This window comes from Tinamus guttatus, unplaced genomic scaffold (assembly GCF_059628265.1).
Source record: "Tinamus guttatus ecotype Peru unplaced genomic scaffold, ASM5962826v1 Tinamus_guttatus_pri_ptg000403l, whole genome shotgun sequence".
In the NCBI taxonomy this organism is placed as follows: domain Eukaryota; kingdom Metazoa; phylum Chordata; class Aves; order Tinamiformes; family Tinamidae; genus Tinamus; species Tinamus guttatus.
The window spans coordinates 471,880-498,804 of NW_028288937.1; the positions used below are offsets into that span (position 1 = coordinate 471,880).

Consider the following 26,925-nt stretch of genomic DNA (forward strand, 5'->3'; position numbering starts at 1 on the left):
AGAGCCAAATAAAAACCCTGCTCACTACTCAGATCTTCAGCATGTTGCGATTACAGCCACTTAACAAAAAGGAAAGGCTAAACACATATTTCCTAGGAAGAATAAGCACGACAGCTGTGGCATGGAGACATGGAAAAAGCCATTTGTCTGCAGGAAATGAGTCCATGTGATCCCAAAACAGCAGCATTTAAAGGTGAAAAACACCCTTGGTCCTGACACGCATGTCCTAGGAATGTCTGTCCTCAGCAGCACCATGCCACACTGACAAGGCTCTGTTGTGCTCACTTTTTTGTTTGTTTGTTTGTTTGTTTGTTTTCCCTTGTTTGGTACCAGCTCCTGGGTTGTTTTTACTCCTCCATTTCTATCAAAGCCTGCAACTTCTTTCTTCTACCACCATGGACGCTGGGAGTTGGGGTTGCCAAAAGGTGCGGGCCAGGGCCAGAGCAGGATCCCTGGCCTCCTTCGTGCCAAGGGATGGAAAAACGGCAGACCAAGCCACAGGCAGGAGGGGAAAGAAAAGGAGGGAGAGGGAAGGGAAAGAAAGGAAAAAATCAATGCTGCCAAGCAGCTGGTCTTCAGGGCTGATGCTCGTGTTCAGATTTTCCCAGGAATTCCCTGGAAAGGGAAGGACACAGCAGTGACTCTCAAGGTCTGAGCACTCACAGCTACAGGCAAATAAAAGGTCTGAGGGTTTCCCTTTGCAAAGGCACTTCCCAAACGCCGGCCCCCACCCTGTGCTGGCAGAGACCCTGCGCCCGGGGCCTTACCGCAGTATTCGAGGTAGCTCTGGGCTCCTGTAGATGTACTTGTGCCGGTAGCCGAGCTCTGTGTGGAACGGGACGAACTGCACCTTGTAGTCTCGGAAACTCCGCGATGTCGCAGCGATGTTGTAAAGCTGAGGCCAGGCGCAAAGAGGCAGGGGAAGGGCACACATCACTCCAAAGCCAGCGAACTCCCCACAGCCAGCTCCCTCCTTACAAGTGGCTTACGAGCCCTGGCTTGACCAGGCTTGTTGGCTCAAGCTCAATTTCACTATGATTTCCCACTCCCAGCACCACAGAATTTGCACCCCTTTGAGCCACACACCTCTGTGCACGTCCTCCCACCGCAGTCTTTTTCCCCGGCTTTCTGCAACACGCCAGGGATGCTGTTCTCACCACACCAATCCCTTCCACCACATCAGTTCGGTCACATACCTTTTTTCCCAGATGAAATGGTACCACGGGGTCATCCTCAGCATGAAGGATGAGCAGGGAGCAGGAAATGTATTTCACACTGTCAAACAGAAGAAAATGTTGCCACAGCGCAGAAGAACCATTCCGTCAGACCTCGCAAAGCAGAGCACTGGGGTTAGCTTTCTGGAGCGAGAAATGCACAGCTGGCCTATGTCAATCGGCTACATGTGAGTGACTTCAACCGTGGGACTTAACTAGAAGGAATTGTTATTTAGGGAAGCCTCAAATTCCTCCCCTTCCCTGACTAACCTACAACCCCTGCCTGCTTCCCAACCGTGTATAAGCGCTGCTGAGTGACACCGAGCGCTGAGCTCAGGCAGTCAGCCGCGGGCATCCTGGATGCCTTTTCCTCCCTTCCCAAAATTACCTCTGCGACAGAGATCTCTGTACCAGCGTCAAATCTAGCTGAAAGAAACAGCATGCAAACAACTGCAAGGTTTCAGAACAGCTAGGAAGAGTAGGCTGGCCCTCATTGAGCTCCCAGGACCCTAACGCCAACACAGCTGGATTTTCAAAGAAACTGCAGTGACAACCTCCTTGCAGGTCATTCACTGCAGTTTAGATCTCAAATGCTATTTCCTGGGCACCGTTATCTCAATCTACAAAAAGTCAATGAGCGAAGAGCATCCTTGGAAGAACTCTTTGCTTTTCAGACAAGGGAAAAGGGGCTCACCCCACTATAGAGCAAGGTCACCAAACATCTTGATTTTGGTACAGGAAGCCAAACTCCTAAGTGCTCAGGCTCTCGAATAAAAAGCCTCAGCGTGCTGTTACTGTGCACAGGGTGTACATTAGTAGTTAGGTAAATGCACAACAGACAGATCTTCCCACACTTTCAATGTCCTTACGCTGCTGCTTGATGTGTAATGTACATAGGAAAGGCAAATGTGGGAGATCACGGATTGCATTAGCACATCCCTGGGAAGTTTCTGTGCTCTCCTTCATAATCTCTCCTTATTAAAAAAAGAACAATTAACGCAAAAAATCACAGTAAGAGAAAGAGCCCCCTGTGCAAAGCCATGTTGCAGCCATGACTACAAGAGCTGCTGAAATCCCTTCAGGATGTTTACTGCTTCGTCAGCACAGGAAAGGAGCAGGCAGTCCCATGCACCTCCAGGATCCATGTGTACACCCTGGCTCACTGCAGCCAGGACTGAACCCCCCATAAACAGAGAACTCACTTCTCATCATTTGCAAATTTAATTCCACTCGTTGTGATAGGGTCAAGGAAGAACCAGTCAAACCCAGGGAAGTATCTGTATATCTGAGAAAAAGAGTCGGTGTCAGTGGCAGGCCTGAACAGGACAATTACACAGACAGCCTCTTCCCCTCCCTCCTCTTACAGCCCTTTCTAGTCCCAACTTCTGCCCTTCTTTGCCAGCCTCCGCATACAACCTGGGTACTGCTTATAGCACCAAAACACCCTCATGGTCCCAGGTCTTCCTAGCAGCCACTCGGACATGCGGCTCTGCTCCTGATTCTCATGGCTACCACTGCTGCCACGTCGGGCACGCAGGTAGCTCAGCCGCATCTTGACCAGAAGCTGTCACCTAGGGGCACAGCTACAAGCTGTTAGCACGAGAACCGCTGTGTACTTGCCACAGAAAAGGGGTGACTTCGCGCCTCCTCACGTATGTTGGTGAAGGGAGATTCCAGTATCAGGGCATCCGGAGGCGTTTCTGAAAAGCCAGAGGCAACGTGAAGCGCGATGGGGCAGACGGCCAACGTGGCTGGGGTCTAGCACAGGACAGCGCCCGTCGCCACCGCACACCGAAGGCGACAGCACTGCGACTGCAAAGCTGGGACCGAAGCACGTTTGCCCTCCACACTTACCTCTCTCACAGAGGCGCCTCACTAGGTTCGTTGCAACCCTGGAAAGAAGAACAACAGGTTTTTATCTGGTGCAGATCCTTTGCAAAGCACCAAAACCTGGCACCCGCTGATCCTCAAAGATGTACAACTTGACCAGCGCCCTTGTCCCAACATTCAGTGTTTTTCAGGAGTTGCTACGTCCCCCCAGGATCGGACACTTACCCCGTGCCCAGGGAGTGCCCCCAGATATAGACAGGGTTGTCGCCGCTTCTTGCTTTTATCCAGTCAAAGACGTGCAGGGCATCGTAGGTCATTCCCCTCTCGGACGGGCTACCTATGGAGTCGCCCCAGCCTGAAACACAAACAGTCCCTGTAAGAGTTGAACGTGTGGCCCAGCAAAACCAGCCAGCTTTTTTGCTGAGGACCAAACAACCCGTATTCTTTCTGCTATCTAATGAGCATCCGCAGAAGTTATTGCCAGCACGACTGGAGAAAAAAAAAAAAAAAACCTGCAAGGCAAGCTCCTACAAAGAAACTTTTCTTGAATTCTTAATAAAGATGAGAAGGGGGAAATTGCTTTCCTGAACGGAACTGAACTGCAGTCATGGTTTAAATATTAAGAACAACAACAACAAAAAAAAAAACAGCTGCAGACACTAAGGGAGCAGAGATGCAAAATGATCCCAGCTTCTGCTGAGGATGGTAGCAATGAGGTACCACCTGCCTCAGCTAGGCAAAAACTGGGCAAAGCTTCCACCTGTCAAAAAGAAACTGAACCCCCTCACCTCTTCCCACAGCAGCAGCTAAAGGCCAAGTGCCTCCAGATACAACGGTAAGGGCAGTGAAGGTGGATAGCAACAGAAAAAATAGGGAAGACCTCAAAGCTATGCCAATGCTATGCAGAACAAAGCATGGGTCCTGGAAAGAAAGCATCTTTTAAGCCCTTCAAAGCCCCATGAGGAAAAAGATGACCCAACTACATCCAATTAGCTGGCAGCAAGCGTTTATAAAGCAACGGTCTGCCAGAGGTCAAAGCACTTGCTTCTACAGAAAGAGAGCACTAAAAGGTTTTCATAATAATAATAATAACAACAACAAAAAAATCCTCCAACCCACACTGCACTCTACATACCTCGATAATCAAATGTGACTACATGGTAACCAAGGGAGCTGAGAACCTGCAGGGGAGAGAAAGATGCAGAAACCTATGACAAACCTGTCCACAGCAGGCACGCACTTGCCTCAAGCCAAGATGCAGAGACCCAATTTAAATTACATTTATATTACCAGTCCAGCATAGCAAAGCAGCAGCTTTCAACTTATCGCTACTACGCACGTCAGACTGACAGTTTTACTCTGTTTTTTTCCTGGTCCTCAAGCCAGACTACCCTAGATGCCAACATTACATTGAAGGGAGATTCACCCCTCCGCAGTTTTGCCTTTAAGATTTGTGCATTTCTTGTGTCCTTTTCCCATACGCATTCCTTCAGGTTTTCCACTGAAACAGTACAACAGGGGCTTCACTTAGATTGTTGAAGTTTGCAGCTGGACACTACCCAGGTGAATATACAAATGCATGAATATCAGGCTTATGTATAGGAGGCTGTTTCAGGTCCCAAAGGCTTAAATGTATGCACTGGAAACACACAATTTCTTTAAGATTTATGTCACAATCGATGGCAACCCTAACAAAACCCTAGCAACAATAAAAAAGAAAGGATGTAAAAATACCCACGTTACACCAACTTGTTTGCAAAAAGCCTTAGTAAAAATGATTATGTTATTCCAAGGTACCATTGCATGGTAAAAATCCAATAGATCTACAGCTAAAAAAGTCAAAAAGATTGAAGTGTTTTTGCTCTCATGGATTCAGAATGACCTCAGAATGATTAAAAAAGAAATTAGTATTACATTGTACTTTATTTTCAAATGAACCAAAGGAGACACACCTGATGTAATACCACAAATTTATTTTTAGCATAACTGAAATATTTGCAGCTCAAGTTGTTATTGCTAGCTCAGATCTCATTAGCTCAGATGACTGAAAGGGAGGACATTCAGGAAAGAGAAGGGATTAGGTAAGCTGTGATTCCCAAGTCCTTGGCTGGAGGACTACAATGGATATGGTTTCCTGCTTCTCAGTCTAGGGCCATTTTTCCCCAGATTTCTGGCACCTCTGCACCATATGCTCTCCTCAGTGACCTGCACCTCCCGTGTTACACACCAGGTTAGCTCACACAGTGCTTTTCACATACGTTGGACGATGCATATATATTTAAGAAGCTTTTCTTCACGCTCAAGCAGGACTTGCTGTGTTTCCGTTTGCGCCCCTCATCCTGTCACTGGGCACCCCAGGTTGCACCACGTGCACCCACACATGTGGGCTCAGCCTTTGGGAACGTGCTTTTGCCCAGACAAAATCTGAAACGATTCTCTGCTTGCCTTAGGCAGCACAAAACACAGTGTGGCATATGCTCATCCCCAGAAAAATGCCTAACTAGGTCACCATATATATGACATTCACCTCAACTGTCAGGTGCCAACTTCCTGCACTTTAGCAGCTCCTTAGTTCTGAGGGGAAAAGAAACAGCCACCTACTTCCCTGGGGGTGCCAAACACTGCTGCCTAAGTGACCTGAATTGAAAAGACTTTGCTGCAGGAGATCTTGCATAAGAAGTCGCATTGCAATAAAGCTTTTCAAGTGTCAACACTGACACAAGTTATAAGGAGAAAGGCAGGGAAGGGCATGATGCGAGATACTAACTACTCACAGCCCCCTTTTCCTCTGCCTTGTCTTCAGACATGCAGAGAGGAGGCACAAAGCCTGTTGGCAGTGAGCAGCCACGGGCAGCCTAAAATCTGCACATTTCAGAAGCCTTCATGCAGCTTCTTGGACAGCACACGCCGCTACTTACCTTGTAAAGCTCCACACGGTGATCTCCTCCTCTGGCAAAAGTGATTCGTGAAGAGAGGATGAAGAAGAAAAAAAAAAAAATTAAATTTCCTAAGACAGACTTTCCCATTGCCCCACATCTCTGGTTAAACACAAATACGCCAGATAATCACTGTAAGTCCTATCTGCCATTTTCTTCCCCGTTACTCCCCATTTGCCCTCTTAAACAGGAAAATAGAAGACAAAAAAAGACCTATCTAATTCCATCCAAACGACTTTCAATATAATCTTACCATAGAATCATAGAATCCTTAAGGTTGGAAGGGACCTTTACAAATCACCTAGTCCAACCCCCCTGCACACACAGGAGCACGTGGCACAGGACTGCGTCCAAGCGGGTTTGGAAGATCTCCAGAGAAGGAGGTTCCACAGCCTCGCTTGGCAACCTGTTCCAGGCCTCTGTCACCCTCGATGTCAAGAAATTTTTCCTTAAGTTTCTGTGGAACTTTGGTGCTTCGGTTTGTGGCTGTTTCCTCTAGTTCTGTCAGTGGCCACCACTGAAAAGAGGCCAGCACCATCCTCCTCACTGCCTCCCTTGAGGTATTTATAGACACTGATCAGGTCCCCTCTCAGCCTTCTCTTCTCCAGGCTGAACAGGCCCAGCTCCCTCAGCCTCTCCTCACAGGGCAGATGTTCCAGGGCCCTGATCATCCTTGTAACCCTGCGCTGGACTCTCTCCACTAGCTCCGCACCCTTCTTGAACAAGGGAGTCCAGAACCAGACACAGTACTCCAGATAAAAGATTCATCCCTATAAATCTTTTCTCATTGTTGGTAAAAATGCCTTTTTCAATGAATCTGCCTTTACCAAAGCCTGCAACACACACCCAGCAGTCTGTCCCTGTAGGCTTTGAAGCCCCTGTGCTGCTACCAGCAGCGCTGCTGCAGCAGGCAACTCTCTGAGGTGAGATGCCTCCACCATCAACCCGTCTCCTCACCTGAGCACGGGGACGAAAAGCACGTACACGTGCAAAAGGCTGAACAGAGACAACTGGTCAGAGTTGAAGATTCAGTGTTCATGTCTTTTTCTCTATAAATTGAAATTTAGATGCCATATGACGTAGCTAATCCACACTCAAGCTTTATTCTAGTACTGCAAAACACCTCTGGACTGCTTAAACACTTGGTCAGCTATATGCAGCGTGTGAGAGAGCCAAAAGATAAAAGTAATCAATACAGAAGTAATAAAAGTGCTGGTCCCAATCTACCACCATCACAACTGCCAAATAGCCTCCATTAGTATCATTTGCTCCACTCAGTAAAGGCAAGAAAAATAAACTAAGCAGTATTTGAAAAATAATGCAACCATTCAATTCAACCTTGCAATACACCAGCACAAGACAACAAGGCCAGGCTCCAAAGCCCAGTCTGCTTGTGCATTTCCTGACTCACAGCGTGCATCTCCCAGGTTATGTCTGTTGTACCGAAGAACACGGCTAAGGCAAGAATTTAGGTGAAAAGGGGTGAAGTTCCTGTGATGTAAACGCTAGTGAATGTTCACTATCAGCAGAGGTGAAACACAGCCTGTTTGCCTTACATCAGAGACTGTAGCACAGAAAGGATGTGGGAGCATTTCAGCAGGGTATTCAAGAGGATATCTCCTTCAAAAGAACTCAGCAACAGCACTCACATCTCCGACAGGATGTGACAGTAAGAACATGATTTGGGGAAACATCCAGTTTTTACACTGTGCTCGTTGTTTTCTACTGTCTGCAAACAAAATATAGGGAAGCTGTTCCTCTTGTAGACAGAAGCCATGTATGTACACAAAATAAAACAAATCCAGCACACCTCCCACTTTCTTTCTGATTTTCCTTCTGATTTGGCATTCTCAAAATGTCTTAACTACTAAAATAAGCTCATGAAAGTGAACAGAAAGTTTATTCAATGCACTTAAACCACGCAAGGAAGCACTACCACCTTCCCACATCTTGATTTAGAGACCGTTATAATGAAAAGAGGTATCTCCCTACTTGACCCAGTTAGTGTCACAGCCTCCTGTCACTCCAGCAGACAGGAAACACAGGAGATAGAGAAAATATAGCAGTAATATATTAGCAAACCCCAGAGCTCTAGTAACTGCAATAAATCTATTTCCACATTCACTGAATGGAGTTTCAGTTTCTTAAAACATACTTTTCTCTTAAAAGACAGGAGGAACACCAAGCTGCTTTCAAGTTATTTTATTGGTGTGCTGAAGCTGTGGCAGGCCAAAAAAAGACAGCCTATAACACAGGCCTCGCTGTTTGTGCCTCACCTTGTTCCTGCATTGCCATGCAAGTAAAGGACTACGGGGTGGCTGGAACCCAGAGCATCTTCAAACCACACTTGGTCCTTCCCATGGGCATTCTTCCATAAGGCTGCAGGGACTGTGTGCCTAGATACAGAAATAAAAATAACTGTATTGCCCTGTTGTTGATCAGAGTTTTCCCCACAAATACTGTTTTTCTGGTCAGCTTAGCAGGTCCTTAGTTTTGCGCCACTTAGTTTTGTGTCACATTTGTGACACCCAGAATGACAAAGCTCACGCACATACACTCCTAGGTCCAGCCAGGTCAGCAGATGTTTGGAATGACCCCCTAAGCCAGTTGTTTTTGACAGGATGTTTGGTGAGTAGGATGCATGGCTGACTGTAGAAATTTGAGGAAAATAAGTGATGATAGCCTCGGGCATTTTATTTTCCTGAAGTACTTGTATGGCTTTCTTCTAGAAAGATGACAAACCCCATCTACCACAGCACCTTTCTCCCAGATTTAAAGTTCATAGGACAAATCACCACTGGGAGGAATGTGTGTGAAAGGCTACCTGGGTGCATGCAGCCAGTAGACACGGAGTTTGAGGAGGACAAAATCCCCCATAGCCGTGGGGCTCACAGGTTCACTAAATGATCTGCCTCAAAAAATTTGCATGCTCAAACAGGACAGAAGAAACTGATGACTTTGTTACAGAAGTACAGTGAACAGAAAACCCAACAGCGCCCTGTCAAGGCGAACTCCCAGCTTTCATAAAAACCTCTCTAATAAGCATGAAGACAAGTGACATGAACTCTGAATTGCCACCAAAAGCAGGAAGACCTGTTTTGGTAAAGGTATTCAATATATGTGTGGAGAGAAAGCAAAATTATATATATATATATATATATATATATATGTATACGTGTGTGTGTGTGTGTATATATATATATGTATATATGTATATATATATATACGTATACACACACACACACACACACACACAGACTCTAAATAAAGATTTGCAATCTAAAATTACTCAACAGCTTAGCAGATAAAATTGCCAAAGTGAAAATATGATTTACTAGTCTAGACAGGAAAGACTGAAGTTTCAACTTCTAAAAAGTCCTTCCGTGAAATTCACTTATAGGGAAGAACTGCTTTTATATTGCAGGCTACCCTGGCCCACTCAAAAGCTCACATACCCTCAAGTCAAGACAAGATTGAAAAACTCCACAGATTTACTGAACACAGACAGCTATGAGCACATAACAGCAAACTCCAAATCACACTGCTCACACATCTAACTGCACTGGCTTTATTAAGGAGCAGCCTCTTTCTCTCCACACCTGACAGGCTAACTTTTTTTTTTTTTCTCCGTTTGCTGCCCTTACATACATCTTCACATTGCAGGCATCTCCTCTTCAAAGGCAGCATGAACTTTTCATGGTTTTAAAACTCCTGGTGTTGAGCTTTAAATAGAAAGTGGTTGACAGAAAAAGACGCGGAAACTAGTTTGAACTGGCCTAGTAATACTGAAAGCACTGAAAGTGGAGAAAGAACCTGTCATCTGAGCTACAGATCCTGGTAACAAGGAGCTAGGATGAACTACTCTGACCTGGACCAGAAATCCTTCTTTGTGAGGTGGAAATAACAAGCGAGGCTCTAACAATGTCACTTGTTTCATTAAAAGAGAGCAAATAGAGCATTCCTTTCTTACCCACTCTCCAGAACCTTGCATATATTTTATACACAGATTAATCTTCCTCCTACTCTGAACACTTTGATCCTGTTCCCCCATATTCCCACATATTTATTTTGTGGAACAGAGTATGATATGAACAGCACTTGAATGACAAAACTTCTAATTCATGGGGTCTGCTCTGATCTAAAGGCATGATCTTTTTAGCAACCAAGGGCAACAACTGTTGCCATTCCAAACTATGATGTTTTTCTGAACGTACAGATTTTCCAATCATGTTTACGTGCCAGTGAGTTGAGTTTGAAGCTCCACAAATCTGCATACCTGTCAACATCAACTGTGTCACTTGCTAGAGAAAAACAGTCATCCACAAACAAGAGCAAGCAATGACTGCCACCATGCGTGACCATGCAAGAGCTGATATGCAGGCAACAGTGAGAGCAAAAAGGATGACTAAAGATTCACAGCACATGCTGCATAGAACAGGTTTCGTTACCAGACTCCAACAGTTACATCCTCCTCTGGCTGCAGGTAATAGTTACAGGTGTGGTTTAAACCTTGATCCTGTGGTCTTTTCAAGTCAATGAAATATGGGACCCTCACTGGAAAAAAAACAGATACAAAGAAAAAAACAGAAGATTAAAATGTTTTAATTTTTACTTTTATTTCCTTAAAAACAGCTTTACTAAGGCACTGAAAAGCTCTACAAACTGCTCTGCTCTACTGGAAAGATCTTTCTGTGTGAAAATATAAACAGGCAACAGCTAGGACTTGAATATAAACCTCAAAGAAAGTGAGGTAAGAAAGCAGAAGCAACCAACTCCAAAACAGGGAGCAGGCTAAAGTTTTTTGTAACACAAATTTAACCCTCTGCCTTGTCTGCTTTGTACAGCTTCCCAATGCCAGTCAGTCACTCCTGCTGCATTAGTGGGACAGATTCATTGATTCAGCAAACGTTTTGCATCAGAGCTGCAAGTCAACTTAGCGATGTGACAAAGTCATCTGGGACAAAGAGTACTGCCCAGAGGTGTGTTTCAAGATGACAAGTGGTTTTACAGCCTCTGTAATACTACAGTTTAAAGTAAATACTACATTACAGAAGCAGACAGCACATTGCTGTTGGCATGTAAGAGTAAGATAAACTGTCAAATACTGCCCTCCTCAGCCTTCAAGGAAGAGATGCAGCTTGTTATCCCACTGTCTGGAGACTCTCACATAACTGGCCACCTTCTAGACATCACAGCATTTAAAAGAGTTCATATTATGCCAGAAATATCAGCTCTTTGGGAACAGACCCCAGAAAACAAGGTGAATCCAGCTCTTCCACTCTTCCAAATGTTTTATTTTCCCAACCTATGCAACACACTGTTGCTCATCGCTTGTTACATGCGACGGCTGACACACGAGCAGCATCAGGAAAGACAAACATCTGCTTTAAGCTCTCAGCATCTTGTTTCCCATGGCTTGGCTCACAAGCCACATCTTACAGATACTGAGCAACATGTTAAATGAAGGCTTAATCCAAGTGCCTGTTTTCCATTCACTGCTGCCATGCGGCTTTTCTAGGCAGTCTCTAGCACATGCAAGTAACGGGAGAGATGCTAGACACCTATTGAGAGGATTATGCAGTTTTAACGGCTCTGCTTTCCCACTTATTTAGGCTTTTCCCATAAAACAGAGGTCCACCGCAGCCTTAACAATTCAAGGATGAGGTTTTCCAAAACTTCATTGTAGAATGGGAGTAAGGATCAGAAGACAAGTTTAGACTGCAAAGTGGCCCTCATATACTCAGGTTCCCTCATTTCACACCCTGTGGATGTCCAGATCTCCTTGGGAGCCGGCCACCCTCTCAGCCAGTACACATCAACCACAGGGATGTTCTGACCCAGTATAAATGCGAAACAGGAAACCACCAAAAGTGACTCTGAGGGGGCCACTTGGGATTTTCTTCTGTTCCAGACAAAACAGTCTCCTAAAATGTTTTCAGGTGAAGAACTACTGCCTGGAAAAACAGCACACTGGATTTAGTTTCACCTGCTTGCTCCCTTCACACATCTTTGTTAAACCCTTCAGGAAAAAAATGCATTTGACACATTGCACAGCTTTCTGAAGGAAACCCTTTCAGCTGAAAGTTACCTGAAGTTTAAGCACTTTATTTAGATCAAGGCCATACAACAAAAGCTACTTGGGCCACAGAAAATGCTATGCAGCCTGTTACCTGGGGAACGTGCACCCCGTGAAAGCTTCATTCTTCAAAAGAAGGGAAAAGAGCCACAGCGAATGACAGATTAAAACACTCCTCCCTTCACCCATTCGGACAGGTTCAAGCACTTACCGAAGTTTAGGAAGACCAGCTTTGCCTGGATAGCAGGGCAGAGCTTTACTAGAAACGGAATGGCTATGTACACCCCCAGCAACCAGATGAGCAACCTTCGCAGTCGGAACCAGAAACCGTAACGCCTGTGGAAAAGGGGGAAAAAAAAAAATCTCAGCACAGCGGGAGTTTGAGGAAGCAATTTGCACAATGCTTGGTGCATGTGAAAACTTGTCATTTCATTTATTCTTAAAAACAAACAAACAAGCAAAACCAAAAAAAAAATATTTTTCGAACTGTTTATGTAGTCTCAGCTGTTTGAGAGAACGGGAAACAACGAAACCGTCAGCTGATGATATGCAGCTTAGAAAAAGGGAACAGAAACTCTCCAGTGATATTTTAAAAATACTTTGTAACAGTTCTTTTTTTTTCTGCTGATTTTACAGATTTCAGGATCTCTGGGAAAATGCATCATAAAATGAAGACCTAAGCTTTGTCTCCAAAACCAAGTCTGATAACATTTCCCATTTAAATCACTGTAATGGAGATTTTAAGTTAGACCTTCATAAATTTTGATGAACTGCTTGTAATGAGCCTGCCTTACCTAGGCTGATAAAAATCACACAGGACTTCACATAGAGACTGCAGAAGAGGTTATACCTTGTCCAACTAAAAGGATTCCTACCTTTCAATGCCTTGGAAAGCAAGTCTAAGAAACAAAACACCAAAAGATTTCTTATCTGTGGCGTCATTTGCTAGCAGTCCGGACCGAGTTTGGCACAATTCTTCCAAAACTTTATTTCTGTGTTCTCCTAAGTATTTTGACTGGGAAGAGTAAGCTATGAAAGGTGATTAAAGTATCACACAGCAGAAGCTAAGTAACTTCTCTCAAAATATATGTTATTGCTGCAGAATTACATACACACACACACAAGCCAGCCATGCTCTATGTCAGCGGACAACCAGTTCTCTGCAGGTGGAATCGCTGGCAGCTGAGAGCAGAGAGGGGTTTTTCCGAGAAGCAGGAAATCATTCATCTCCTATTTGGTGATTTTGGGTACCAGCACATTTAACTTGCTCCAAGGCAGCACTTAAGAATTCTTGACCTCTGTCAGCTACTGCAAAGAATCAAATAGAGGGCTTGTAGATGGTCCCTGTAAACATTTCTCCAAGAAATACCAGTGCGCTGCCAGAGATGGGATAGAAAGAGTACTAAATAGATAGAGTAGAATAGATAGATAGATAGAGTACTAAATAGATAGATAGAAAGAGTACTAAAATACCAGCTCCAGCCGCAATGAGCCCAAGCTGAAAGGTTCAACAGACTTTAATGCTTATGGTTTGTCCCTGCACCAAAAGTCCTGATTCCCTGAGGAAAGCAGAGACAAGGGATTGTCAGCGAAACAGTGCAAAACTGGGCGTTTTGGAAGAAAGGTAGTGAGTATCAAAGCCTTAGAGCAACATGCTTCTGCCTCCACAGACTGCAGCTTGGACACAGTGCTCTCAGGTGTCCAGGCATCCTGGAGAGGAGCCTGTCAGACATATCCACCCCATGTTGAGGGCCTTGCAAGCCCTGGTGGGGAAAGCAATCTGCTGCAAAATACTGCAAGGTCAGCCAAACATGCCTGCCCACCCCTAGGTGGGCAAAAAACAGGGTTTGGCAAAACATACACAAAGCTACACTGGGGCTAACCACAGCTGTAGCACTCTCCTGTCTCAAATTCAAGCCAGCTACCCACAAGCACCCACACACTTGCACAGAACACGCATTTTTGTGAAGAGCATCAGGTTGGCAGAAGAGTAGGGCAGGAGGGATCACTGGAGGGCAGCTCACACTCAGCGGCTGACCTCTCAGCACAGCACATATTTTAGCTTTCTCCAATAAGAAAGTGCCTTTTCCTAAAATCTCCTTTTCCTCTTGTTTGGCTGGTTACTCAGAGCCTGCTCGTGCCCTCCCACCTCTGCCCTCACCACCTGCGATGGCTCTGCACTACGAAGGGGCAACGGTGGCTTCTAGCAAGCTCTTCTAGGGCCCAGTGCACCCACGCAGTGAACTTGTACACGAGACAGGAATTTAGCCCTACAGTCGGGCATCAAGGCTATCAGACAGAAATAAACCTTTCAAACTCTTCAGAACATCACCAGGATCCGCTCTGACACCTCTAGGCACAATCAGAGCTCATCAAAACAAAGGTCTGGAGAATATCCAGGTGGCAAAACACTTAGCATGACTTGGACACAAATTTACGAAAGTCAGGAGCAGAAATTGCTGATGAAGGCAATGTTCTCCAAGCAACGTCATCAGACCTTAGGAATGATTTTAGTTTCCTCTCTCTTCAGAGGACTCGATTGAAACACCCCTCCCTTAAAGTATGCCAAATGCTCACCAGCAACGTGCCATTTACACCTCATCACCACAGAGATATCTGGTTAAAATGCAACCAGGACAGACTCTTGATCCATCAATAACCATCTCCTCTTCTGCTGACAAATCCAAGAAAATTTTACTTCTGCACTTTGGTGAGTTATCAGGTAAACCTTTAGTGAGCAATTTAACTAAATGAAATTCCTCTTGCTCTGCAGAAGAAAATCAATCCCATGAAATAAATGTCCTGCACAGGATTTTTTTCTCTGGTGTGTTCACACAAAAGCAACGAGACACTTTCCACACTCCGCCCACCACCCGCATCAGTTCAAAACAGTCACTCCAGCCAGTGGGAACACAACAATATGTACTGTGATTCTGAACAGCTGAGCAACCAACCTCTCCCTTTGGCAATAAGATCCATTTAAACAACATCAGTTCACTGCAAAAGAACTCGGAAGTCAAAAGCAAATGCTCCAAACTCATCTTGCTACATCTGGGGTTGAGCAACCATCTACGAAGGTCATAAGCAAAGTCTAGTGCTGGAAACAAGACAAATACAATGGCATTGCACTTGTTCTCACAAGCCTTTTTCATAAAACAAAACAACACAAAAAACACACAGACTGAGGTTGTCTTGAATCTGCATCTTTAGAGTTCTCTCTTTATTTTAATTCCTAGAAATCTTCGCTTTTTGAAAGACCTGAAAAACGAGAAAATTAATAGTCTACCAGATTCATTTGTTGCTGCTTAGTAATAGTAATTAAAAAAATAATAAAACACTTCCTTATACTCTTGAACTTTGGCACTTTCTGAGAAAATATTCCACTGCTGCACTTAGCCCCTTTCAAAAACTGAACTGCAGTTTCGCCACTCTTGCACCCATTTCTATGGGTGGTGGAAGTTTTGAAGGCTTTAAACTCCTGGAAAACAAACAAACAAACAAGAAAGAATGAAGATATGACATTGTGAACAAGAATGCAGAACATATGTTGAAAAACGGCATGACAATTTGTCAAACACCACCCATTCCCACAAACTGTTTAACCAGAGGCTCTGAACAAGGCCACAAACACAAACACACATGCACAAAAAACCCTAAACCTGCAATTCACTGGCATATTATATTGCCATTTCCTTTGCACTAGAGACAACCAGCTAGCAAGTGAAAGGCAAGCTGAAACTGAAGTCAGGCGGAGAATATATTGTTCCTGCCACATGCTAAGTGCGTGAAGGACATGGTAGACTGTAAGGAATGTTACTGACCTTGCAGAAGGCAACTAAACATTTCAGCTATTAAGATCTAGGAAAGGTTGGTCCTGTTTGCTGACTGCCTCTGTTACAAGTGTAAACCTAACTCCATACAAAACCAAGCAATAAAAGCGAGAGTTGGTAGACTGGTTACAGTGAAGCATCAGCCAGTTAAACAGAGGAAAATTTCCATTCCCTGTCATCAAAGGTACTGGAGATGCAGCAGGCAAATTCGTGTCTGATCCAATAGCTTTTGTCACTACAGCATCCAAGATGCCACCCATACATCCTAAATATTGGCCTTAAAACATCAGGATGGAGCAAGCCTTTCATCTTCAAAGGCCTGGCATGCAAAAGGCTACCTGCCCACCTCATCCATGAACTGTGCTCCAGGCTCCAGCAGCCTTCTTCGTTTGATTTTATCCAGAAGCAAACTGCTAGGATATTCTGCTCTTTCTCTTTTAATTAAAAGACAAATGATCAGGAATAATGGCCTTAATAAAGCAATGGAAAGACAAGTAGTTTAAAATCCGCAGGTTTTCATAAAAGAAAATGAGTTTTTTTCTTTTTAAGAATGCTTTCAAATGCACATGATCCTTTTTTAATTCCTCAGAGTATAAGTGATACCTTAAACAGAGACATCACCAGCAGCGACAGAAGGCAAAGGTGCCCCAATAGAGACAACAGCTCAAATGAGCCTTGACCAAGTGTTAGCCCAGCCAAAAAAAGAAGTTAGCATTTGGCAACTTCATATTGTTCCAACCACAAGAAAATATCCCCAGCTACTATAATTTACTCTTTCCCATTATTGTGGTGTATTTAAAAAAAAAAAAAGGTATTTTTTTCTACTAAACTGTATGTTGTGTTTCTAAAGCACAGCAGGAAGCCATGGTAAGCAGTAACTTATTTCTCTGTTTGCAGCAGAATCACAAAGACTAAGCAAAAGCTGTGTACACAGCTCTGGGGAAATGTGGTACCAGCAAACAGAAACCAGAATAATTTCTCTATATGCTAAGTAGCATTTTCTGTAACCCCCTTATTGTCATTAAGCATGTCCCATGCAGCACCCTATGCCTATGACACTGGCTGCATTAGCCCTAATGGATTTCTATTATCCTAAGAAAAAAAAAATCCTTCCACATCACATCTAAATCAGAAAAGTTAACTAAATTCATTTGCTAAGTTCTATTTGAGTAAACCACAGCATCTATTCCATTTTCCCTTCTCGCCCATACCTATGTGCAGCCTGATATTTTTGCCACACATTCACGTGGCCACAAAAAGGAGTTCATCATGACAAAGGCATGAACTGCACCTTAGCAAATGCATATCATGAAACATCAGCTTTTCACATCACGGAGCTTCTCAAGTGGGTAGTAGGTTTTATCAGCCATGGTCCCAATGCCCATGCCAAGAAGTCACCTCCATCTTTGCTTTTGGAAGTGGCTTGCAGCGACCACGCACTGTGGCCTAAAACATACTCATCTTCAGCACCATCCTTTCCCTATGATGCCTCTGTTCACGGCAAACTTTCCACTTAATCCTAAGGCCTTCTTAGAGGCTTTCTGCCCTAAAGCAAGACATTGCCTACAAGGCATCTCCTTTTGGCTGGGGTAAAGGCTTCAGGCAGGGCTGCTCCATGAACACAGCAGAGGTTCGAAATTTCTTAGGCTCCCCAACTCCCCAGTCCAGCTGATGTCCTTACCAAGGTCCCCTCTTACAGCCTAGACTCTCAGAGTCTTTCTGTGGCTCCTTCGGATTAAATTATTAATCGTTAACCCAAACAGATCAACAGCAAGAAGGAGGTCCTCTAGGTAACTATTTACAGGAACTTGGCATCCACCTCTCCAAGAGACATGGTATGACTACAAAAGCAGGAGGTACCTCAGTAAATTTGGGTTATTCAGAAAGGGCAAGGGAGCTCCAGCTATGGAAACTCTAACACCAGCTCAATTTGTGGAAGAGAGAATCATCTCGGGCAGCACCTGTAAGAATCAAGATCCTGGTGCAGCAAGAAGGAGGAATGAGGCAGCGGCGCTTGGGATCAGGTGAACAGAAAGACACTGATGATCAGCTGAGAGCAATGCAAGGCCAGAGAAAGTCATGCAAGCAATTGGGAGAAGAGGAAAGGAAGTCCATAAGGTGATTGCAGGCTATTTGGCATACAACGTGGATGAGCAGGAGCAACAAGAGCAGCCTGCAGGTACCATATAGGCCTTTGGCAAGGAAACAGGTCTGCAAAAAGCAGAACAAATGACGCAAGGCAAGGAGAGGTTTGGCAAGCATTTATATACCCTGAAGGACAGGGCTACGTGAGCTACATCTCACTTGCCTGCCCTGGGCACTCTCCCTTGTGCCTCAGGTCCTCCTCTCCCTTGTGTCTCTGCCTAAACTGACTCTCTTGCAAGACAGTAATGCCACAGCTTATCTAATTTTGGCACCTTCCTCAAGGGAGAGAAGTTTGCAACTCTAGCCCCATATATAACTTATATTCTAATTGTAGGAAGCCTATGTATTTACCACAGACTGAGAAAGGGGAATGAACTGAACATTCAGCAATACAGAACTGATTTAAGATGTATACCGACAGCAGAGCCTAAGAGTGTAAGCAAGAGCTATGTTCTTACTCAGTACTTTGGTAAACTGGTATTAGCATGAATTGTATGCAACTACACTCACCTGAAAGCTAAGTTTCAGGAGGAAGGAAGCAAAGGCTTCTGTTAAATTAAGTACTTAGCAAACACTGAATAATTACCCCCTAGACAATTGAACAATTGGCATTAAGGACAGAAAAAAAAGAAGCCTTGGAGACTGGGATTTTAAAGTTGTTGGCTGGCTCAAAATGCAGCTTGTGCAACAGTAGTTTTGTTTGTGCCAGAACTTTTGCAGTATGATGCTTTTGTTTAAAGTCTCAGAATATATTTCTCCAGAACGTCCCAGTAATATTTTCTAGCTGATGTTGGTCAAATCAGGTATCACCCACAATAGACTGCTGTCAAGTTTGGCACTGAGGTACTCCTGTGCAGCAGCATGCAAAAAATCACACTTGCTCTAGTGTTTACTGAAATCAAGTTTTCCCCTTATTTCACAGCTGACAGCTATTTTATATTTAAGGCACAACCCCCTCACTAGCTCACGAGTTGGGGTAACACAAGGCTGTCTGCAAATGAAAGAGAGAAAAAAAAAAGAGACCATAAAAGACTTACACGGGGCCAAAAGTACAAAACAGGAGCTTGAGATGTTGCTTTATTGAAGCAATGGTGTTTCACTGCCACACTGTAGGAGTAAGCTGCGAAAGTGTTGCTTCAAGAACAAAATCAGTTCCGAAATATCATGCTTCACAGTTTCAACCTGCAGAATGTATGGCACAACAGAAAAGCATACAATAGAGCCAAGCCACCTCCCCCACCGTAACTTAAACTCACTCTTAACACGCTAGAAGCCTGCTGGACTTGCATGCCTGTAACCCTGCAGCAAAACAGGAATTCACTGAGACTTTATGACTATGGATACACATTTATAAACGGGTACATATGATCAAGCTGCACAGCTTTGTAAACATATAAGGGCTGCAAGAATTTGGAGATAACCATCGAGATACAACTTGAGATCTATCACTACTGGCAGACGCTGGCTGTCTTTTAAGCACTTAGGCAGAAGTCTCATTTGATTTCTGTAGTCATTTTTTCTTTTAAATGCATGAAGATGGTCATGTTGGCCATTGTAACCATCATGGCGTGATGGTCAGAAGCAGAGATCAGGAGCCATGCTTTCCTGAAAGGTTCAAATAAAAGGAGGGGAAAAAAAAAAAAAAAAAACTGTATTAGCTGTGGTGCTGCCACCTTTTAGATGCAGAACAGCACTCATAAACCATTTTGATTCCAATGAGTGAATAGTTCTCTTTTAGGGATGCACACACAAGCAAACACAACACTGACCAGAGCCACAACATTACATATGGTGACCGTCAGCTGAGCACAGTTACATTTAGCTGGCAGTCACTGATGCCCTCTGCAATTGTGACCTGGTTAAAAGAGGCTTAATGAACAGTACACAGCCCATAAAGTGACAGCCTCAATTAAAGAACAGATGTACCAAAAGATACAGAACAAACAGTTAATCCAGAAAGATTAAACCATCCCTGCTTTAACCTATCCTTTATTCAAGGATTGTGGCTTTAGGTAGCAGCTTGTTGAAGAGCAAACTCGCAAATCAAGTGTATGCCAGGAAGGGGAAAAGCAGCCTTCCTACTTGGATGCTGCCTGGAAACTGGACATTTCCAAGCACTATCCTAGGCAATCTGTTGGAGTTCAAAACACAAGTCTCTACTCTGGTATGTAAAGGGAGAGAGAAAAAAGGACACTAACACAGAGGCAACACAAAGCTACTGCCAGCAGAAAGAAAAGGTTAATCACCATGTAACAGATATTTCCACAAACTGTGTCCCATTCCTATTCAGCAGCACTACACTTTTCAGCTACTCTGAGACCAAGCAAAAAGCAAGGTAGGCCCACCAGACTGCTTTAGGGGAGGAGACAGACTTCCCTACCTGGAGAATGCCGCGTAAAAATCCAGCCAAGATCCTTAACACCTGGCTCACATTTCCATCCCCAAGCCCCGGATGCTGCCAGCTGGAAGCACTGACTTCCAAACTTCATTTATGCCCCTCTATTGTGTAGGCATCTCAGACAAATTGCCTCAGGCCAGGGTCTGCTGCCAACAAATGGCAAAGCAATCTCTAGACAGCAGAAATGCATTTGCAGCTCTTTGCTCAGAGCTTAAATGTATCCCACTGAAAAAAAAAATTCTTTCAGACTTTTTTTTCCCAATTACACCACAAGTGCTTTATTCTGCATGCCTTTAGTGACAAGAAGAGGTCACAAAATAGGGGTCCTATGACCCCATTTCACTAGTATTCAACACCAGTCTCTTCTGCGAGATGAATTAAGCTGCATTTTCAGATGGCGAGTCCTGATTTAATGTTGTTACTCATGTTCAGAACAACAGAAGAGAGATTAAAAGAAAGCAGGATATTGGAGACTTCAAATGTTTGTATCCGCTCTGCTTGATGGACAAACCGTGTATTGCAATTGAAAGGAAAAGGCCCACAGTTTGGCCTGCAGATCACTTCTCTCCAGAAAGGCCTGGAAAAAAACACCAGTTTTTGCTATTCAAGCACCACTCCTAATAAATCAAGAGGAAGGCAATGGAAAACCATCTTTTCGTCTTCCCAGCTGTGATAGAGTACATTTTCCCCTTGGCTTGGAAGGAGTTGTTAGTTCAGGAATACTGTATTGTTACAGGTGCTTAGCACAGTTTTGCATCCATTCGCATGCGGAAGGGACTTAACAAAAAAGCAAGACCGGTCTTTCCGAAGGCAGAATTTTTTAAAATAAATTCCACAAAGTGTGATTTACACATCACAATCTTCCCTGGCCTCCTGTGAAGGAGGTATTTGCTAGCTTCAGGGGAAGAAAATGTCAATGGCTGAGATTTTCCTTGCTTTTCTTTTCAATTTCTAAAATTCTCCTTCTGGGATTTGAAAGCTTGTTTTCAACAAGATTGGCAAGGAGAACGCAGCTGTGGGACTTATCTTTCTTAAAATAAACATTTGACAATATTTAATTTTCTTGTCTCATCTTTTCTATTGCTGCAGTATGTAGCAAGAGTTCTCGCATCATTTTGCAGGGATATAAATCCAAGTTAAACAAACATTGTGATTTCAGAAGTAAACACAGCCAGCCCTTCCCGTTAGCTCAGTTCAATAATCAGATTTCAATCATCAAGGCACTTTAAGTCTAATATTAGAAAACTCTTCTTGCAAGTTTAAATTGCCTTCATTAAGGAAGGGACAGGTTTCCAAAGCTCAGTGGTGGGTTGTTTCACCAACACTTGACTGCTCAGAAACGGAAAGCAGCCACTAGCAAGGCAAAAGTGCAAGGGCTACATGAGGGTTTTAGTTCTAGGTGTGGAGCTTGGGCAAGGCCCACGTGCCAGGACACACGGGCAGCTTGCAGAATGTTTAGAGGGACTTCATGCATTGCCTCTGTTTCTACACGATTCCCAACCTACAGCTACAGCATTCACACTCTCCTCAAGTGCACTGCCCTGCCTGCAGCTCCGTTTAACCCACGTTCTGTTGTACTTTCCTCCAGCTGATGCAGCTCCCCAAACCGTCCTATTTACTGCCTTGCTGCTCTGCTTCCCCTCCAGTTTTACCAGCAGTAACTGCACGTCTGCCATCCCAGTGAGACAAAATTACTCACCACTGAACCAAGAAAGTCTCAAGAGAAATTCCCAGTTGTTATCTCTTCATTAACAGCTACTCTCAAGACCTGTCCCTGAGCCAGTTTTCAATACAGCTAATATGTACTCCATAAACAGTGCAAGCTCTTTGAATAAAAAGAGGCAGGACAAAGTCAAGTGCTTTGGAGAAACAATTTTACCACTCATGCTTTCATCAACCCAGTCGTCTTGATAATCCAGTCACTTTTTTTTTTCCACTCACAGACCACCTTTCCACGGGGAAATCTACTGTCATTAATATATACTTAGCTGCCAAAGCTTCTTCCATTGACCCCTAAATTGACTCGTAGCATTAAAATTGCATAGATGCCACCTGAGGCTTCACTTCAGAGTTTCCTAGGGCCCTGAAAAAGAGAAATACATATTACTGCACCCTGGAGGAAACCTATGGACTTGGACCTATGTCCTGTGACTCATTTTGCAGAGCACTTGATTCTCAGCAAACCAAACTGCTTAGAAACAGCATGCCATCTATAGCAAGAAAGTCAGTCACCTTCAAAAATGAACTTGCCATAAGTAGGTCACAGATTCTCTGTGAAAGCAAGAACAGTTGGAAATAGTAGAGGGGTTCAGAAAACACCACAAGACTAGGAAGATCCTGGTCCCCACAAAGGAATCTTCCTTCCGTGAGTGAATGAAAGTCCATCTGGGTCCCAGGAGTACCCACATGGATAAGTTTAGGTATGGTGAAACAAGCACAGGTCTGCAATTCATGCAGTTCCTATACAGAAGAAGACTTGATAGGAATTAAAAAGCAACAACTATTATTATTAATAATACAGTAATTTACAAATCAGGCACAAGGCAACAAAGCAGAGTCACTGGGCCCTGGGTATCACAATGTGATAGCACAGAGCAGACACACCCCAAAACATACTTTGGTCTATTACAGAAATAACAGGAGAGGCTCACAGGAAAAATAGACCTAATGAGAGAAACTTTTGATCACAAAGACACCTGTAGGAGGATGCAAGTGCATCAGAGAGCAGCATTTTCAGACAGTCGAGCTCTAGCTTGTGGGATACAGAGATTTGAAGGCCAAAGGAAGGATGACAAAAAGAAATAAACAAACAAACCTTGCGCGGACCTGTGCCAAGACTAAGGGGTTGCCAACAGTGCAGATGGCCAAGGCAACTGAAAAGACAGGCCAGGGGCTAGCAGGTTTCGCAGACAGCCAAGGACCTAGGCACACACTTACACACCTGGTGTGTGCAGGTCTTCACAGGGCGGACAAAGAGAGCAGTAACTTTCAGCATTTGCAAACAGGGATTGGCAGGAAAGCAAGGAACGGCTAAAATAATACTCAGTTCCTCTCAGGTTTAAGGTGTGACTAGTGATTGCAGGTAATAAAGCCTGGATCAGGACTAGGTCACAGAAGAGATGGTAATAATTATGTGTCCATTTGCCACAGGGGCCAGGGTTCAGAAAAAGTGAGCAATGAATCTACTCTGACAGCAAAGCTAGCATTAAACTCACCGTTTTCTTTATTCTCTGTGCCCCCGCATACAGTTTTTCTATACCCACATTTGCTCAAGTGCATTTCCTCAAAACATCCTGGTCACGTACTGCAAAAATGAGCCATGCAGCCATTCTTCAAATTTTCATTTTCTGTGATTGCTATGCACAAAATGCACTGCTACCTCGATAACCATCTAGCACTTAGTTTAACACCGTCAATGGAAAACACATCATAACTCAGACGTTACAGGAATGGCCATCCACACAATACGTATATCTGGAAATCCATTTTTGCGCTACATTATGCTTTATTACTGCAATATTGCATTTAGCAGTTGCAGACAAAAACATCCGAGAATGAATGATTTGCCATATGAAACAAACTGAGAGTTTCAGAGCAACCACCGAATGGAATAAAGGCAGAAATACCTCTATTTCATTCTTTCGGTTTGAACACCACTTAAGGAAAGCCCACACAGGTATTCATCTCCATTATACATACATACGCACATGCACAATTTACACAACAGAACAGTTCAAGAGCACAGCCACCTCTACAGTATGAACTGCAGTTCTCGGATGAGAGAGCTCTGGGTGATGACATGACTGAGCCAGAATGATGGGACAGTTCAGATGTTGTCAAACTTAAAAAACAAAAAAACAAAAACAAAAAAACAAAAAACCCACTGCTGGAATAATTAGTTCCTGCTGTAAGTCAATGTGTATTCTGCAAACATTACTTATGTTTGCGATTACAGTGTTATTTAACCTTACCTGAGAAGGCAACAAACCCTGAGAGTACTTTAAATCCCCTGTCGCTACTGCAAAAAAAGCATCATTATCATGGCCCCTACAGATCCCCACTGGGTTCCAGGCCATTAGATCACACACCTGGCCATGGAACTACCAACCCCTTTAGGCTACTGCAGGCCTGGCTGCCCCCCTCCGCCTCCCACTTTGCTTTAAACTGGTGGCTGACATCATTTCCTAAAAGAGATGGAAAAACCACACGCTGGAGTCAAACACGTGCTCTTTTCCCAAGCCCCAGAGAGCCCCACCACCCCCAGCAAGGAATGCTGACGGCTAGCCCCGCTCTCCCGAACGGGAACTCGCAGCCACCAGAAGCGCTGACTCCAGCTATTTCACCCACCAACACGTAGCTACAAAGAGTTTGCTGAGGGTACTAAATCTCACTTCCAGATATTACACCTCCTCCACCATTGCAGCAACCTCACGGCTGCCAGCGTTTTCTCCTCCTTCCGCTTTCTGGAAGTGGACCAACCTGGAGAGGAAGAGTAATGTAACGCATGGATGGATATCCAGTGAAGTAAGAAACGCTGCGATAACAGCACTATTTGGCATGTCAAAATAGGAGCATCTAAGCTCTTGCACAAGAAGCTGCTGGCCACACACTGCTGGAAGGCAGTCACAAGTGAGCACACAGCTGCCTTCCTCACGTTCCTCCTCAAGTAGAGCTGGTTCCCACCGCCAAAGGCAGCAGAGCAGGCAGAGAGCAGCCCCACCAGACTCAGGGGGCTGTTCTGGGCAGCACCCATATCTCCAAGCAGCACTTGTGCTTCCATTTGTAACTCCCACTCACACACACTAAGATTCACATTTTGACTTTGCGCTTTTGTTGTTGACGACAAACACCATTTTGGCACAGGACAGTCCATAGGATTTTGGATGTGCACGTTCTTTGGGGCGAGATAGTTTTTTGGTTTGTTTTTAAAGTAAAAGGGAAAGTGGACTGCAAATTGAGTGTTTTTTTTTCCCTCTAATTTTAAGAGTTTGAGAAGCACTGCTAGATGTTATCCAGTGCCAAGCAGTGCCTTTCCACTAGGAAAGGCAGTGCCAGGCACAAAACACGGGACTTCAGGGACTCCTGAAACAGGCTGTAAAAGCTCAACATGGAAGAGAGTGAGGAAAAAAAAAAATGCCTCATGACCATTTCTTTTAAGAGTGCTGAAGGAGAAAAGAGGAGGAGAAAGCTATTTGCACAGGGAGAGTGTATTCTCCTTACTTTTTCATTTGCCTTTGAGCACACTATTATCTAATACCTGTGCTGTGCTTGGTGAAAGCTTCCATCAAACACATGGAGGCCGACAGCTCCATCTGAGTGCTCTCAGGACCAATTCAATGCTCGTGACTAAAGTGACATCTCTGCATCGGTCAAGAGCACAGATCTCCGCTTGTAAGGCCAAAACACTCAATAATCCATCATCTGAATACACCCCTGGTCGTAGAAGTTACATACTTCATCATATGGAATAAATACACTCAATTCTTACCAAAAAAAAAAAAAAAAGTAACAGCAGAACGCTTGCAGTGTCTGCTCCATTGTCATTATTAAAATCAAGGCATCGACCCAGCATCATTTTCCACTAGGAAAAGCTTATTGTAACACAAGCAGGGTGCTGACAGCATCCCAAAGGTTGACCTCTGAGCCACGGGTTTGAATAATAGCTATTATTCACTAGGAAACAACGGCATCTTAAGAGAACTTTCCTTGGACAGAGAAATAATAACAACAATACATGGGATCAGACAAAAAAAAAAAAAGTTATTTTCAAATGTTAATTTTGTCCAACAACAGTAGAATTCTCATAGAATTTACCAGACAAACAGCCATGCTGGCTGCTTTTCTAGACACCCAGCACCAACCTTTACATTTCCAGGGGATGCTGTTGGCGTCAGCTACCACCTCGGTGCTAACTCAGTCACCAAAGATCCTTCCATCTGGGAAAAATCCACAACCCAGCGGCATCGCACACACCGCGGCCGTGGCCCCTCTCCACGACACCCCTCCGAGGCCCTGCAGGACACGCCACCTCCCTCCGCGGCCTGGCACCCGTGGGGATCCTACCGGCGAGCATCACCCATCGTTGCAGACGGTGTGGTGCTTTATTATTATTTTGAGGCGGAGGAACACAGCCCAGCTAAATCAAATCAAATAAATAAAGAATAAAATTACTAAAATAAAATGCTGTTTATTAGCGACCACTAACTTCGTCCCGGGAGTACCATCCCCCCCACCCCGGCCCTCCCGCGGTAACGGCCGCCCTCACCTGCCGAGCGGTCGCTTCATGCCCGCGGCGGGGGCGGCGGGGGGCAGGCGCAGGCTGTGCCTCAGGCTGCAGCCCTTGTCGAGCGGCGCCGGCGCGGCGGCCGCGCGCTCATGCTCTACCGTGACGGACTCGTTGCGCTTCCTCATGCCGGGCCGAGCGGAGCCGCGGAGACGGCGCGAGGCGACCGGAGCGGAGCGGGACCGAGCCGCGCGCGCGCGCACCCGCCGCGGC

At 44.6% G+C, this 26,925-nt stretch overlaps 1 protein-coding gene across 1 annotated transcript; it reads right to left on the minus strand.

Moving 5' to 3' along the window:
* ABHD12 (abhydrolase domain containing 12, lysophospholipase) lies at nt 1-26,925 on the minus strand. Its single transcript, XM_010217688.2, has 13 exons — nt 26,695-26,925; nt 12,268-12,392; nt 10,429-10,534; nt 8,257-8,376; nt 5,963-5,993; nt 4,180-4,225; nt 3,270-3,399; nt 3,069-3,106; nt 2,835-2,914; nt 2,417-2,499; nt 1,197-1,275; nt 768-895; nt 1-615 (listed from the first exon to the last, which is right to left on the minus strand). Exons 1-13 carry the CDS (start codon nt 26,838-26,840, stop codon nt 576-578), a joined length of 1,152 nt encoding a protein of 383 aa, XP_010215990.2. The 5' UTR covers nt 26,841-26,925; the 3' UTR covers nt 1-575.

What these genes read in the sequence shown, in the direction of transcription:
- ABHD12 (XM_010217688.2), bottom strand. Translation starts at nt 26,840, where the DNA reads ATGAGGAAGCGCAACGAGTCCGTCACGGTAGAGCATGAGCGCGCGGCC. An exon ending in GGGCACTCCCTGGGCACGGG is followed by an intron (nt 3,107 to 3,269) that starts GTAAGTGTCCGA and finishes TCTTCTTTCCAG; the next exon opens with GGTTGCAACGAACCTAGTGA. An exon ending in CATTTCATCTGGGAAAAAAG is followed by an intron (nt 896 to 1,196) that starts GTATGTGACCGA and finishes GCCTGGCCTCAG; the next exon opens with CTTTACAACATCGCTGCGAC.